The sequence below is a fragment of the Anastrepha obliqua genome, chromosome 4, assembly GCF_027943255.1.
Source record: "Anastrepha obliqua isolate idAnaObli1 chromosome 4, idAnaObli1_1.0, whole genome shotgun sequence".
In the NCBI taxonomy this organism is placed as follows: Eukaryota; Metazoa; Arthropoda; class Insecta; order Diptera; family Tephritidae; genus Anastrepha; species Anastrepha obliqua.
Window position 1 is genome coordinate 110,854,067 of NC_072895.1, and position 16,960 is coordinate 110,871,026.

Sequence of the window (16,960 nt, forward strand, 5' to 3'; positions counted from 1 at the left end):
CACAACTGGTTTTGAGTTTATATTTTAGATGTTATCGCAAAACTTTGCTGAATGATGCTGAATAACGCAATCTGTAGCTAAAGGAGCTGATTATTATTCAGTGAAGCTGAATTGCGTTCCAGTTCAATGTGGTGTTTATTAAAGCCTCATAGAAAATTTAAAGCTGTGCGGAACACCGCTGCATATCGAAATGGGAAACTAAAGTAGCTGAATTATATTCCATGCAGCTGAACTATTTAAAGTCTAGCTTCTCATTTCGTTACTTTAAAGTTTCATTATGTTTTTTTAATTAGGCTCAAAAGCGAGTTTCAAATTTTGCTGAATAACACTGAATAGCGCCATGTGAAACTTAAGTAGCTGAATGATACTCAGTGAAGATGAAATACTGAAATGATAAATAATTTTCTGTAAAGCTAAATTGTTTTAAAGCTTTACTAATATTTTCTACTTTTCCAATATATTTTCCAAGACACGAAATCACGTGAAACATTTTATGAAATTAAAACCCAACCTTTAAAACCTTCGAATGAAAACATAAATATTTGCTACCATTAAAACCCATGGCGTGAACTCATTTAAAATCAAATCCTCTATTATAATATTTGGTCTTAATTTACCAAAGCACCTTCTCAGCTCATTGAGCAGCTCGAAAGTTTGCACGCGTAACAGCACAGACACAAAACCTGAAATATTTTGCCAAAACTTCACTAAATGGCACCGTGTAGGTGTAGCGCTTGCTGACAAGAGCTTAATGGTCTTAAGTAGTGGCGCTTAATGTGCTGAAAAAACAACATTTTGCAAACAGAAAATATTTTGCATTGCATAATTTTCGGCGCATAGCAACATCTAAACAAGAGCAAGTAATTTCTATTTAGTTATGCAAAATGTGCCACTGCGCACAATAAATTACAGGATTTCGTAAAAAACTTCCACTCGCATAATTGCAACGCTGCCGATAACAATGGACGAAAATGAGCGCAGCAACAACAACAAAAGCTATGAAAAGACTAATTCCATAAAAATAACAAATACAATGACTTGGAAGCAGGTATTAACGCAGCTCATAAACGACTTAAACTTTACGGTCTTAGTAGCTTTTCCACGTTCGTTACATTCGCACCAACACATACATACATACATACATACTTTCATACAGCCTGAGAGCTAACGAGATAGTGAATTGAGTGTTGGTACGCAAAATTTTCAGGCACTTACTAATTCCGGTACTTATACCAGCTCTACTGTTTGTTCTATGTCATTTAATATGCGTCTTCTTCATTTTCTTATTCTTTTTTTTCTCTCTCTCTAATCCGCAGGTGGTGCACGCTATGGATCGCACCTCACGTGCCACCGATTATCGTTTCATTAAAGAGCCAAATGGCGCGCTCACCATAACAAACGTAATGCTCGAGGATGATGGCAAGTGGCGATGTGAAGCCGAGAATATGCAGAGATACACAGAGAATGCCAGACCCGTAAAATTGGTGGTATTAGGTGAGTATCAAAGTGAAACGTTTATAGCGAATAAGTTGGGGGTTGAATGCGAGAGAGGAGAGGAGAGCAGGTGTGGCTGAGTGGCCAAAAAAGATGCAGTTTGAGTGGGTGATAGTCGTTAGTGGAAGTGAGGCGTGAGCAGAGTTAAAAGAGAACAAGTTCCCGTTAATATTTACATACTTACATAACAGCCGCTAAGTAGCCATCAGCGCGGATTTCACTTCGCAATTTTAAGAGCTGACTAAATGGGCGAACTTTTCGTAGGGATTTCGCGTTGAAATTCAGTCAGTGTGTAGTATGCACTGGCAGAAAAAAAGAATAAATCATAATTAACCAAAAAGCAATAAACTTTTCAGCAGTGCATTAAAACTGATTCATGTCGGTGTTTACTGAAAGTTTTCCGAGTAAAATATCAGGTACTGAATTGCGCTGAATAGCATTAATTGGTGAATTGTGTGAAACCAATGAAGTACAAATAAAATTACTAATCATTTCTAGCTGGTAAATTATAGTTCTGAGTATGCTGAGTAGCGCTGAATTGCGCTGAATTAACGTTCTTGCCTTAAATGGGGCTTGTTCTTTATTTCTATGAATAAACTCTTACACAATTAAGCTAGAGTTGATGTTTCGCTGTGATAATTCGTTCCTGGATTCTGTAGATTCTGCTGAATTGCAATTTTCGCTTTTAATACGAAATTAAAATGAGTAATTTTTACAATAATTCATTGATTATGCTGAGTACGCTGAATTCCACTTTTCGGTTTTGATATAAAATTAAAATCTATAGTAAATACTTGCTGGCTAACTACGCAACGTCATTCAGCTCAGTTGAGACTGCCGAATCACGCTGTGTAGCTGACTACCGCTGAATTGAAAGCCTTTTCTTTAGATGATTAAATAAGATTAGCTTTCCTTCTTACTTTTGTAACAATATTTTTAAGACTTAAGCCACTATTTAGCCGTATTCTGTTAACGCCAAAGCTGCTTAATACCACTTTTTATTAATTTGCTATGCACATTTTTTCCCGAATTATTTCCAGATAAATTCACTAACTTTCTAACATGCCTAATGTAGCTTAGAACCGGTGAGAAACAAAAAAAATTTTTCTGAATTCAGCTGAATAGCATTTGTGACTAGTTTTCTATGCAAATGTTTCCCCGAATTGAATAAATCGATAGCCTGCAAGACTTTAGAGTAGTTTTTAGTCAAGTCTTAAAACCAGTGAGAAGCAAAAACCCGTTGCTGAATTGAGCTAATTAGTTGTTTCAAGTCCATTCAATTAAGTTTCTAACATACCTATTCAAGCTTAGAACCGATGAAAACCAAAAATCTGTTGCTGAATAGCACTTGTGATTAGTTTTCTATACAAATTTTTCCCCGAGTTAAACAAATCGATAGCCTGTAAGACTTTAGAGAAGTTTCTAGTCAAATTAATAACCTTTCTAACATACCTGAAGTACTTTAGAATAGATGAGAAGCAAAAACTTTTGCTGAATTGAGCTGAATAGGACTTTTGATTATTTTTTATAAACATTTTTTCCCGAATTATTTAAACTTATAGCCAGTAAGGCTATGAAGTAGTTTATAGTGAATTTAATTAATTTTTCAAGACACCCAAAAAGCTAAGAACCAGTGAGAAGCAAAAAAAATGTTGCTGAATTGAGCTGGATAGCATAAGTTTAGTAAATTTTGTCATTCTAATAACAGACAACCTAAGTTTTATTTCGCCCTATACGATATGAAAGCGCTGAATTGCGCTGAATTCAAGTTCCTGTTCCTTTAGGCAACTTTATTGAGTTAAGTAACCGACTTCTGTTCATTTTGTTACTTCTACTCCTCACATTACTATGCTGACTAGGCATACAACATTGAATTACCTTTTGGCGGTGCGGTTATTGCATTGCTTAAGCTGAATATGATCTCTTCGCTATATAGACTGATTTTAGCCAATTAGATTGGCTGCCAATGCAAGTAGTAACAAAAATTTGCTGAATATCGATTTTCACCCTTAATTAATTTCTTGAATCAAAAAGGCACAGGTTGCATAAAAAATCAAATTGTACCTTGCACTAGTAAAGTATTATAATATTGTATTTTTATTTAATAAGTTTGTAACTTTTTTCTTATGCCACACATATTGTAAATTTAGTAATGTATAATAATATAAAATAATTCTGCTGAGTAGTGCTTTCCCTTTAGTTTTCATAAAAACTATGGGCATTAAATGAAGCCGCATTGATCTAGATTTGGCTGAATAGCGATGAATTATGTTCAAAAGCACCTACTATACGTAGGGTTGGGTAAAGTGAGAATTCTAAATTCAAATTTCGAAATTAGCTGAATTTGCGCTGAATTAAATCACATTTAAGCCAAGGCGAACTCCATGAATGCTTAGTAGAAAAAAAGTATTAAATCGCACAATAATTTCTCGCTGTGCCTCAAAATATCATCTAACCGTCCTCAATCCGTCGCGCTGAATGCTGGCGCTGAATGAAATGACCTGAGATTAAAAGTTAAATACAACGCACTTTGGCAGCACTTGGTGCTGACTTCTACCCGGTCAACGTTTGTGCCGCCAAGTAATGCTGATGTTGTTAATGACACAAACAGCGTAACAGGGCATGACATCACACACACACACCCAAAATCACATCTACAAGTTGTTGCGAATACAATCGCGCTGCGTTGGCATGTTGCGAAAAGTTTTCTTGTTAAAATACACATTGCAAAACGAGGCTAAAACTCAAAAAAAGAGAGACGAAAAGTTTTTCCAACTTCAATAGCAAGCAATAGTTCAGACGGTTGGTGAGAAGTGGCGCAGTGAATGCACGGCTAGATTTAGTAGCCTACTTTTTTCCGCTACCCTCCGTTACTATTCAGCAAATGATAGCGTAAGAGAAATATACAAAAATAGTCAACAACAAAGAATCGTCACTGAATGCCAACCCTCAAAGTTTGAAAAATTTTGGAAAAGAGTGCAAAAGAAATAAATAAAAATGAGCCATAAAAACTTTTTAAATGACCAAAAATTTTACCCAAAGCTTTGCTGCAGCCGCTCAGCACAATTTATGTTTGGCATACTTTCCAGCATTCATCAATGTTTCTCAACCACTTTTCAGTTTGTTCACTTAATTTTTTTCTTTTTTCTCTTATACTTATTTGTATGTACTTTTGTGGCCTTAATACGCATTGCCAATAAAATTCTTGTTCAAAAAGTTGATTTTTTCCCTCATTTTTGTGTTTTTTCCTTTGAAGCAACGTCGTGAATTGTAGACTCCAATTAATTTCGGGTCATTTTAATTACTTACAGATCGCCCCAAGCCACCATATTTGTTGATCGATTCACGACGCCTAGATGCAGGCAATATTTTTGTGCCAGTCAAAGAGAATTCCGAGTTGAACTTGGCCTGCGTCAGCGAGGGTGGCAATCCAAAACCGACGCTCACATGGGAGGTGCTACTCAGTCCAGGTGTGGATCGTCATGCGCAGAAGGTGTCCGCTGAGGTGTTGGAACTCGAGGAGGTGAAGAATGATAAGGTAAGTGTAGCGTAGTGCATTTGAGAAGAATGAATTGCAGTTATTTTGTTGGCTATTTAATTGGGATGGGTGCAGCTGAATAGTGATGAATTCGCTTAAATGGCGAATCCTAAGAAAGGGATCCTAAAGAATAGGAACTGGAAAAAATATGTTTTAATGACTGAATTTAGCTAACAAAACAAAAATATTCTGTTAGGTGTTTGACCGAGCTCCTTCTCCCATTTGTGGTGTGCGTCTTGATGTTGTTCCACAAATGGAGGGACCTACAGTTTCAAGCCGACTCCGAACGGCAGATATTTTTATGAGGAGCTTTTTCATGGCAGAAATACACTCGGAGGTTTGCCATTGCCTGCCGAGGGGCGACCGCTATTAAAAAAATGTTTTTCTTAATTTTGGTGTTTTCACCGAGATTCGATCCAACGTTCTCACTGTGAATTCCGAATGGTAAACACGCACCAACCCATTCGGCTACGGCGGCCGATGAGCTAAATGAAATTTTGAGTCGCTGAATAGATAAATGAGAGCCGTTTCTGAAACCTGCTCACTAAAAAATGCAGCCAGAAGGTAAAATATTGCCGCTGAATTGAACTTTTTGGGTGCTGAATTAAAGATTCATAATTTTTTTTAAACCTAACTTGATAATATAACGGAAACGCAACAGTTCGAAGGAAATCAGACTTGCAAACATATATCGGTTATGTATTCGCCTAATTTGAGTCTAAATTCGCGCTGTTGGAAAGAGTCCTTATTTTAGACAGTAATTCGAAGCAAAAATGATATGAGCTGCAACATTTATACGAGCGCTGAACTAAATTAAAGTGCGCTGAATAAAAAAACGATTTCACTTTAAAAAGCTTTGTGGCATAAAATATACGAAACGCGCGTAAATATGTCAGTTGTGGAATTGTAGAAGCTGAATAAGTGTGAAGATATTTGAATAAAATTAATTATTAAAAATGCTACTTTAGCACTTGTAGTGTAAGGATAAAGTTTAACAGAAAAAAATGAGCAAAGTACCATTTCTTCTTGATTATATTCAGATTTTAGTTTAAGGAACTTAGTTAGGGGAACAACATCAAGACGCACTCCACAAATAGGAGGAAGAGTTCGGCCAAACACCCAAAAAGGGTGTACGCACCAATTACATAACTATATACATATAGTTTGGGGATGAAAATCCTGGGCCTTAGGACCTTCGGGTGTCTTGTCTTAAACAAGCCACTCTCCTCAACTAACCTTTATTAAGATTTATTTTTAAAACTTGGCTTTGAAGCAATAATTGAGAAAAAGGCAATTAAAAAATGAGCTTTTAAGTAATTTTTCAGCAGCTGAATTAAAATAATTTTACTTAGCTCGGGTCACTACATATCTAAATAAAACAAAATCCAGAAAAAAATGGCGCTGAATTATTTTTAACAAAAAAAAATATATACAAAATAAAATATAGTCGCTGTGACGCCGTCGAACTTCTCAGAGAAGAAAGGCGCTGAATATCGAAAATTATAATAAAAATATACAGAAAGTGAGATGATAGTAAATAAAATAGCTAAGCCAATGAATGCTTCCTACTTTCGTAAAAGTTCCATGGCTGAATAAAGCGCTGAACGCAACAAATTTTATAGTCCATTGTGCTCCCGGGTCTGGCCAGACTGACTTTTTCGACTTTGGACTTGAATTTAACATATTTCTATTATAGCTAACATATTGAGCTTCCTAAAATTTAATTTTTTAACGATAATTTTTTAAAAAGTATCAGCCAACAGGACCAAAAAGCCAAACTTGGGCGCCCAACCTAAGATTTTAAAAAAGGTGTCCAATGGAGGGTTGGAAATGTGTATTTTATACACTTATTTGATTTTGCTGCTGATCACAGTGCAATTGAAGAAAAAAAATTACATTGATTTATATTTTAAAATTATAGTTTTAAAGCAAAGGTCTGGGTTTTAATAAAAAACTTGAGCTGAATTAAGTTTCTAAGCGCTGAATTGAACTACTGTTATTGCTACAGTGCCCTATTAAGCTGAATACATGAAGAATATATCATTTTAATGAGCTGAATTATCATTGTGTGCGTATAATAAATTATTATTTATAGTTTGTATGTAAATTTATTTATGATTTGACTTATTTCTAACGAGAAAACAAATTTCTCTTCTCCAAGTTCTAGTTGAAGCAAACTCAAAGTGGACTACTGAAACTCACTCTAAAATTAGTCACTGTATTTTATTTCGGAGTAGCAAAAACAAAATTAGAGTCGCCATTAAAACGTGCACTCATGGAAAAGTCCTACTCCTATCACTTACTTGCACTCATATCACTCATACGCCATGGTGCTTCAAGAAGTCTACTACGTACACAAAAATATGATACTTCAAATAATATGTTCCTAATTGTTTCTTTTGTAAACGCTTGCAAAGCGCAAAAAACCATGTAATTTCATTGAAGAAGTTGAAAATTTTAATTGCCAACAACTAAGTGGCAATATTGCAGTGCAGCAAACTAGGAACCAGAGCACAGATTGCTGGATATTCGCAACTTGCCAGCGGATGTGGAAATTCAAGCCACACTGGCACTGTCATACACTACAAGCGTTCTAAAAGTTTCAATGAAGAGATTGCGAACTAACTACTAAATATATATGTGTGTGTATGGGTATATGTATGCCCGTATATATGCCGTGTGTGTATGTGCGTGTGTGTGAATATTTGAAAATATTAAAATATGTATTTTGCTAACATCAGCTGGTAAACGGAAGATGAGAATCATTTGCTTGTTATCGTTATTGTAGCTGATGGATGAACGCATTGCATGCCAATAAAAATGAAAGATATCCGTTACTCGTACACGTATAACCGCATGTGAGTGTGTGTACTACGTATTTGTGGCATGAATGAGAATGTCCGACTACTTATTATTTTGTGTAGTTGCTAGTAAACAAGAATTTCCATTTTACAACAAATTTGAGTTAATATATGGTATAAACTTTAAATTACCATGTAAATGTAACAAATTTTCAAAATAGCAAAAAAAAAGTTTCATCCGTTATGTCCCAGTTAGCATGGATTCAAGCCTGACTAGCTCTGGTTATATTTATTTTATAATAAAACAGTGTAAGTAACGACGGAAACAGAAACAGAGGCATACAATTGCATATATAAATGTAACTATGTTGGCTAAAGTTCGTGTGCAGTTGATAAACCCTATAGGAAACCCAAGGCAAAGTTGCAAAAAATCAGTTGCGTAATAATCGAAGAAATTTGTCAAAGACAAACTGTAATACGGTTTATCAAAGCCCAACGGGTTAGATGGACTCGGCACGCATTGCTCGTGCCGAAAGAGCGAAATGATAGCAAAGCATTTGAGGAAGAAAAGGAGGGTGCCACAAAAGAGATGGTTGGATAACGTCGAATCAGGTCTTCAGCTGAAGATGGATGGAATAAAGTGGAGAAAAGTTGTTGACGAAGCTGGTGGTCCACCACGGACTGTGAAGCTAAGAAGAATTTTTTTTTTTTTTTGAGAAATCGCCGTAAATTAATATTTTTAGTAAAATTTGTAGAGAAAAGGCCGCTGAATTTGCCTTTCATGCGCTAAATGCATGAAATTAAATGAAAGCTAGTAAAAAGTCAGAACCAAAAAATCTGCAAAAATGGCGCTGAATTCAATTCGTACATTTTCTGAAAGCCATCAACATTGTCTACCAAAAAGAATATTTAAACTATATAAAAAATTGCGCTGAATTGCCTTTAAAAGCGCTGAATGTATTTTATTGAAGACAAATAGAAATGTCGTTCCAAAAGTGAGAGTAAAACTAACCGAAAATGTGTGCTGAATATACTTCGTGATCGAATTTCTATAGCATTTGGGATATAAAAAAGTTTCTAGGTGCTGAATAATGGTAACACCAAAAATTTAATTTTCCAGCTCACTAGTGTTGACAAATAAGATTTAAAAACTCATAAGTGCTAAGTTATATAATGCAAGCGAAGCCACAACCGCAAGCAATAGAATGCATGCGCTGAATTCACTCATAGAAGCGCTGAATGCATCCGGATGTCATTATGAAAGCGCCAAACGTCAATAAATTTCATAATTTAACATCCATAATAAAAATTTTACAAAAATAACACACAATTAGGAAAAAGAAAGGCAGTAAGAAATTCCGGCTCAATTTACATTCAAGGTGCTGAATAAAAAATACATAACTTCAAAGTTCAAACTTAACAGTTTTTAAAGAATATTTAGAGAAGATGACGGAATAAGTGCGCAATTTCTGCATGTGAATATGCGCTGAGTCCACTTCGAAAAACTGTGTATTTAATTTTTGTAGCCAAATAGGTTGATGGGTGACTGCCATTCGGAGTACGTTGGTTCGAATCTCCAAAGTGAAGAAAAAGTTTTTTTCCAGTAGCGGTCGCCGCTCGGCAAGCAAAGCCAAACCTCCGAGTGCATTTCTGCCATGCCTTAAAAAACTGTCATTCGGAGCCGGCTTAAGGGGGGACCCTCATTTAGACGGTCGAAAAATGCATCATTTTTGGGAATTTTTTTCTCAGGTAAAATAACTTCAAACGTTTTGTAATTCATAAAGTACTTTAATAAATGTCTTGACTGTCTACAAAAATTTTCGGAGAAGAAAAAAAACATTTTAAGTATGGAAATATACACCTCGTCCATGGCACCTCATTCTATCTGTGTACATTCAAGCGCTCTGAATTTTTTTCTGAAATAAAAAAACCAAATTTTTTTTAAAACTTTAGGATGTGACTTCGATGTGACATTTTGATTTAAAAAAAAAATGTCGAAATTGATATTTTTTACCCAGTTTTATGTTAAAAGTAATTTTTCATGCATAAAAATTGACTTTAAAATTACAAAAAAATATGAAAATCTTTTTTTTTTAAAAAACACTTAATGTCACATTGAAAACAATTTAATTATCTTTAAAATGAGCTATTGTAAAGCCTGATTGGTTCAATACAGCGTTCTCAATTGTGTACACAAAATCGAAAAATGATGTTTCGAGAAAAACGCGTTTAAAGTTTTGGATACATAAAAGTTGTATAAAAATATAACTTACTTCAGTTTCTTGCTAATCAGCAATTCCAGCTCCATAAAGTAACCCTTCCTCTTCCTCGTAATATTCGTTTTGAGCCAACATCTTCATTCTATTAGCCGTTCGTCCTTCTTTTGAGCTGCTATAGCTTCGGCGGTTCTGTCGGTAAATTCTCTTCTCGTCCTGTGATTCAGCAAAAGTGTGTGCCTGGATCCCAATTTCCATATGCATTTGATTCATTATCATTAAAACTGCCTTGTAGCCTTCATTGAATATCGACGCAGCAATATATGCAGCAATGGAGACTATTTTTGCTCCGCTGTGGGTGTGTTTAGGGGATAATCGCTAAACGGTAGAATTGAAACTTTCATTCGCGTTCTGCGTGTAACCGCCTAAACACCTGTCCAAAAGGTTATCTTGGGAAAGATCGGCAAAGATCGGTCGTAAATTTTTGTCCACATCTGGGTGAAGAGGAAGGGGATGATTAAACGATCCTACACAACCTGCTGCCTCAGCCTTGCGCCACTTGCACCAGCTATCGGCTCCAGCCGGACAATTTCCGTGATTCGGCTTATCGTTAGTAGATGTTAGGTGATCGAGTATTGCTTGAATGGCTTTTTTCATGCCTTGAACCGAATCAGTATATCGACGTATGGCTAATCCGTAGTATCGAGTTATTTTTTTTATCAGTACATCGGTTAACTTTCCACGTCCTCCGAGCTTCTTATCTTTTTTTACATTTCGAAGTCTTGTGCCCATTCGTTTTTCGATATGTCCGACGCATTCACTTTTTTTTACAAGACATTCATTGCCGTATGGATTCAAATCTAAGATAGCTTTGAAGGTTTTTGAGTCACCGTCGCCTATATAATTCTCGTACTTAACGCCATACTTTTCTTCTGATCTGGAAAACATTTCTTTCATGGAATCGACTTCCATTTTCCCTGAAGAACCGGAATGATTGAGTAGGCATTCTTGCTCGTGTTCTTCGTACCAGTTAGTATATTCATCTGTACCTTCTTTTTCTTTCCATGTCATGCAAGCCTTACATATTGCACTTTTAACGACAAGGTCGATCACTTTTCCGGTAAAATTACCAATGAGAGTTACAACACCTAACAGCGACGTAAAACCTCTTTTTTTCCACGATCCATCTCCAGAAACACAAAATTTTGATTCCGGTCTTCCATTTTGCTCATTTAATGTTTTTTCTTCGCCAACTGCTTTCGTACATGTAGCATCAAAGACAAACTTTACTGCATTATACAGGTGTTTTACAATGTTCTCGTACGCACTGTTACTCAAACCTGTCCCCATATCCATAAGTCCAGCAAAAATATTGACGCCTTCTTGTCCGATGCCTAAAAGTCTCATAACAAAAACTATTCTTTTATTAATTTCATAACCGGTATTTATAGCAGGTCCAGAACTGATCTGCGTAGAACCACAAGAGCACAACACAACTATCTTAAAACCAAAACCACGAATTCCCGATTCTCTAAATTCGATATTTTTCTTACACTTTCGGCATATAAGCAACTGCGCGAGCGTTTGAAAGACGCTTAAAAATTCGATAATTTTATACGAATGAGCCATATTCACTTGTGCATCAAAAATATCACCACTATTTAGTTTTTTACTCGAAGCACTCGTATTTCCTATATCCTCTTCTTCTGCTTCATTTTCTTTTTTTCGACACCAAGGATATTTTCTTTTTCGGGGTCTCGTTGAACGTTGGGTCTCCCCTTGCTTGGATTTCGGATACGAAGTCATGACGCATACACATAAACTTGTTCACTCGAGAAGAGATGAAAACAAACTGAAACGAACTGAAACGAACTAAAGCGAAGTTCATACAAATAAAAGCAGGGTTGCCACATAGAAATTACAAATTATACTGAAAGTGGCACCTGGAATGAAGGCGGAAGGCAGACGGAATGCCAAACAAAAGAAATTCCGAACTCAGGTAAACATTTCCTCCGACAACGCAGGAATGAAAGCGACCAGCCGATGGTGGCTAGAGCCAGGCGATCAGGCCACCCGTCGCGTCCTGTTAAAAATTTTGTCACTCCTTCAAAAATACAGATATCGACTTGAAATTTTGAAAGTATATTCTTAAATAGTTGTAGAATAGATTAAAATTATTTCCAAAAAATCGATTTTTTTGACCCGATAAATGAGGGTCCCCCCTTAAAACTGTAGGTTTCTCCATTTGTAAAACTACATCAAATGAGAAGCGCAGCGCGGCCTATCACCCAAAAAGGGGATGTAAACGCCAGTTATTTAGATATGGTTTCGAAAATGTTTTGAAAATAGTATTAGGAGATACTGAAAGCGTATGCTGAATCAACATTTTAAGGTGCTGAATATGCGCTGAATTAAATGTCTGGCAACTTTGTTATACATATATGTAACCAAGTGTCGCTTGCTGTATTCAGCGCGTGTATTTCACATAAAACATTTTTTTAATAATAAGAATAATATACATTTTTCCCATTTTCTGATATACATAAGCGCTCAATTCAGCTTCGATTAGCTGGTCTATAGAAATTTTCGCCTTTAAAGTCACACATATGCAGTTATATGTGCTAAAGTGAGTGCTGAATTAGGGTTTCGGTAGCTGAATAGAGCTGATTTAAGTTAGCATTTATAAAAACCTTACTTTCTTCAAAATCGCGCATAACTGTAAACTGCTGAATTTGTTTGAGATTGTCTTTATTAAATTTTTGCACTACCTAGCAAAAAGGGGGATATGTGTGTTAAAATTTACTGCTGAATTAGACTTTCGGTAGCTGAATAGAGATAACATAAGCCAGCATTGTTTAAAATCTTACCTTTTTCAAATTCACACATAGTTGTAGGCTGCTGAATTTGTTTGAGATTGTCTCTTTAAGTTATGACATCAGAGAGCAAAAAAAAAGGGTGAATAATTTTCGTTAGAAACATAATCGTTGGCTACGGACATAATAAACTACTTAAAAACTTAGTATGATATGCATATGTGAGAGCTGCTTTCAGCGCTGAATTAAATTCTTGGTATCTGAATAGCGCAAATTGAAGTAAAAGTAGCTTAGGAACATCACGCTCTACAAATTTACGCACCCCTGAAAGCCGCTGAATAATTTCGAGATCCCGAAAAAAAACCAAAAAATTTAGTTTATGCTTCAAAATTCTCACAAGCCCGCCAGGCGTATGTCTATATAAATAGTTTCATTGCTATTCACTCGTATTCATGCACATAATGCCAATCCTTTAAGGCCACAAGCGCAGCTCATACACAGGCTGATAGACAGTTGAATGGACAGCAATGAATAGTTGAATGGACGTTGCCGCGTCGGGAGTGTAAAGGAGTATAAAATGTGCATAAACTCTTAAATGGCAGCGAATGGCGGGAAAGACGGGTATTGCATGTAGCAAACGGCCGGAGTAGAGGGCAAGCGGTGGACATAACTAGCCTTCATTCAAATGTAAGTGCTATGCGGCTTGTTTGGGCTGTAAAATTTCCATACTTGCCTGCATACATGCGAAATTCATACATATATGACTGTATATGTGTGTATATATAATATGTACATATACTTACTTATATGTGTGTGGTGGTGTGTGGTTAGTCAAATATGCGCCGGTCTCTGTCACTTGATTGTATGCATAAATGGCTATATAAAGTGAGTAATTTGCATAAAGTGCACATATCGCCTGGCTTCGAAGAATATAACCGGAAACGAGCAGTATATGAAAGCAATAATTTTTTGTTTAGTATAAAATTGGAAGAATTTGCTTATGTGAAAGAGATAAGTTGACAGAAAGCATGCAGGAATTTTTATTGTTGTTGTTATAGTTTTTTTTTTTTGTGAATCTGTGTTTTTGTTTTTTAGTTGTTTTCGCTTTTGCATGCAAAGCTAACCGCCAATTTCAACTTGCTGCCATATTATTTTCAAAGTTTTATGCGCTCGCACACCAATAACCACTGTAACTACTGGCCTTTTGCGACATATTTCACTTACTTATATTACATTTATCATATTTCATTTAATTCTATTCGAAAAGTTTTAATTGAGTATATGAGCAATAAAATGTTTTTGTCAAGTAAAAAACAAGAGAAATATGAATTTTTTCCCAGAAATTTTCGCCTTCAATATAAATGACTTAGTGGAAAATTTATTGCTTTTCTTCCTACAGATCCTGTTGCTTTTCGTATTAATTATTATTAGTTCGTACAGGCCGCCACTTAATTATTTTCCCATTAGAGCAATCATTTGGTTCCACAGTTTGTGTGTTTGTGTAGGTGTTAGTACGTGTACGTTAGAGTACTAGGGATTTTCTTCACTTGTTAGCTGCCACTTACTTAACAATGTTTGCTGCGTGCAGAACTTTCAGCCACAAATCTGTGGCAACGACAGTCTGGACAATTGTCTGGACAACAACGTAATCGAAATTAGAATTTTAGCCATGACAAACAAGTGTTCGAACTAATGCGTTACTCCTGTGGCAAGTGACAGTTTATCGACCATATGGCATATGCGCATAAGTTGTACGGGTTGCACAGGGTGGCTCAAAAGCTGATTTATTATACTTTAATGCAATATAATTACATGTTTTTCAATAACTATTAATAAGTTCATTAGCAACCATACAATTTACGATTTTTTTTCTTCATATGGAGGAAAACACCAAAATCCGTGAGCAAAAAAAATTGTAAAAAATTAATGATATATTTGAGCCACTGGAAACTTGTACTTTATTATGTCAAATTCAATGGACTACGAAATTGCATACTTTTCTAAAAGCAGTTATTATATATTTAAAACATGCTTTAACTCTGCTTGGAGCGTAGATCCAAAATAAAGTAATTGAAGCCGTTACTCCTATCAAAAATTTGCTTGAGATTTTTCTAGTTAGTATTGCAGTTACTAAAGTCGGCATCTATCATACGTTTCCAGTGGGTATTTGGTCTACCACAGCCATTCGGATTGCAAGAAAGTACAGCCCTGCAAACTTCGTCGGCATCTTTGCGCGATCTTTATACAAATTTATATATATATAATTGGCGCGTACACTCTTTTTGAGTGTTTGGCCGAGCTCCTCCTCCCATTTGTGGTGTGCGTCTTGATGTTGTTCCACAAATGGAGGGACCTACAGTTTCAAGCCGACTCCGAACGGCAGATATTTTTAATGAGCAGCTTTTTTCATGGCAGAAATACACTCGGAGGTTTGCCATTGCCTGCCGAGAAGCGAACGCTATTAGAAAAAACTTTTTCTTAATTTTGATCTTTCACCGAGATTCGAATCGACGTTCTCTCTCTGAATGGTAGTCACGCACCAACCCATTCGTCCACGGCGCTCGCCACAAGTTTACTTTACCCTAAATTTGTTAAATGTTTCCTAGTTTGTCCCAGCCGTCCTTATAGATATTTGAACTCGCTAGTCGGGTGTGCTAATTATTCTGCACGTGGCCGTCGTAGCCCAGTGGATTGGAGCGTGGCTATCATGCGAGAGTACGTTGCTTCGAATCTTCGTCCATGAAACAGCAAAGTGATAGAAAAAGTGTTATAGCGTTACCTCTATGGGAAAACTTCCGAGTGTATTTCCGGCATGAAAAAGCTTCTCATAAAAACATTTACGGAAGCAAATAGTGATTTTAACTCGTACTTGGAAATGATTCTTAAAAAATTCACTAACCCGTTTACTGAGCTTTTTTTTATTTATTTGTAAGTAGTCACTTTTTTATAAATATCTAATTCAATAAATTTTTATTTAAATCTTAAAGTTCTCTACTATATTTATACTTTCAAGGTCAACCTGTGCTCACAGAAACGGGTCGCTTGCACTCTTAACGCATTTCTGCCTGAAATACACTCTTCTCTCCCCTCTCCAGTTGCTTTCTCAAATTATACACTCATTCAATCAATCATTCTAGCAGTGCATGTCTCCCCATTGCCCTTGTCAACCACTCAGTCCGTACATTCTCACTGTGAACTTCTCAGACCTTAACATTTCATTGTGTCCCGTTATATTTTACCTCACTCTCACCCGCTCTCATTCGCTCACTCATTCAATTACTTACTCTCTCCAGCACATTTGCGCTGAAAACCACATGATCGTTTTTGTTGTGCTACCGCAAAATGCTGGCCTCTGCAGATGGCCAATACTTGAGTGACAATGCATTACGTTCTCACTACTCTGTCTCCTTGCTTTATTTAAAAGGCTATACCCTTCTCATTCACTACTCATTACTTTCAGGCCAATGGAAATTCAAGTATTTTTCTTAAATTGCTCGGTTGCGGTTGTATTCTGGCTAATTTACCTAATGAAATTTCGTTGTGGTGACTATTTGCGTACAGCTACTATACTCGTCTAGTTTTAGCAGTAACTAATGAAAACAATAACATCAACAAACACCTAGACTTCGACAGATACAAACACTTAGACTTCGACAGATATTTATCAATCAAATTAAATAGCCAAGCAGTAAAATTGAATAACGTTAAAACTGATTGTGTTATTAGTATTTGCTAGTGTAATAGACTTAAAGTTTCGTGGTTGGTTGTGTATTTTAGGTGCAATTAATGCTTCAAACTTCGTACTTTCTTGTCAAGATTTCAATGAAAAATATATTTTTGCATGTTTTAAATAGTCAATTACAGGGAAAAAAATCTTCGTACCTACCCTTTTGCATTATTCAGCGCAATTCAGCTAAAATATGTGGAATTCAGCGCGTCATATGCGCAATGTGCGACTTGATTTTAACCAGAAGTTAGACTTACAAACTATAAGACTTTATTCAGCGCGCTTGGGAATCGCTAAGTTAAACTTTTTGAGTTATCAAATGGAAGAAGGCTAGTAAGGGAAAGTTTTATGCTTTGGAATTTATGATTCAT

The 16,960-nt window shown here is 36.0% G+C and overlaps 1 protein-coding gene across 1 annotated transcript in view; it reads left to right on the top strand.

The window, feature by feature from the left end:
- Nucleotides 1-16,960, top strand: part of LOC129244344 (uncharacterized) — a 195,235-nt gene that overhangs the window by 27,804 nt on the left and 150,471 nt on the right. Inside the window, exons 3-4 of the mRNA XM_054881964.1 lie at nucleotides 1,317-1,494; nucleotides 4,806-5,032. Coding sequence (XP_054737939.1) covers nucleotides 1,317-1,494; nucleotides 4,806-5,032 — 405 coding nt within the window. The remainder of the gene's footprint in view (nucleotides 1-1,316; nucleotides 1,495-4,805; nucleotides 5,033-16,960) is intronic.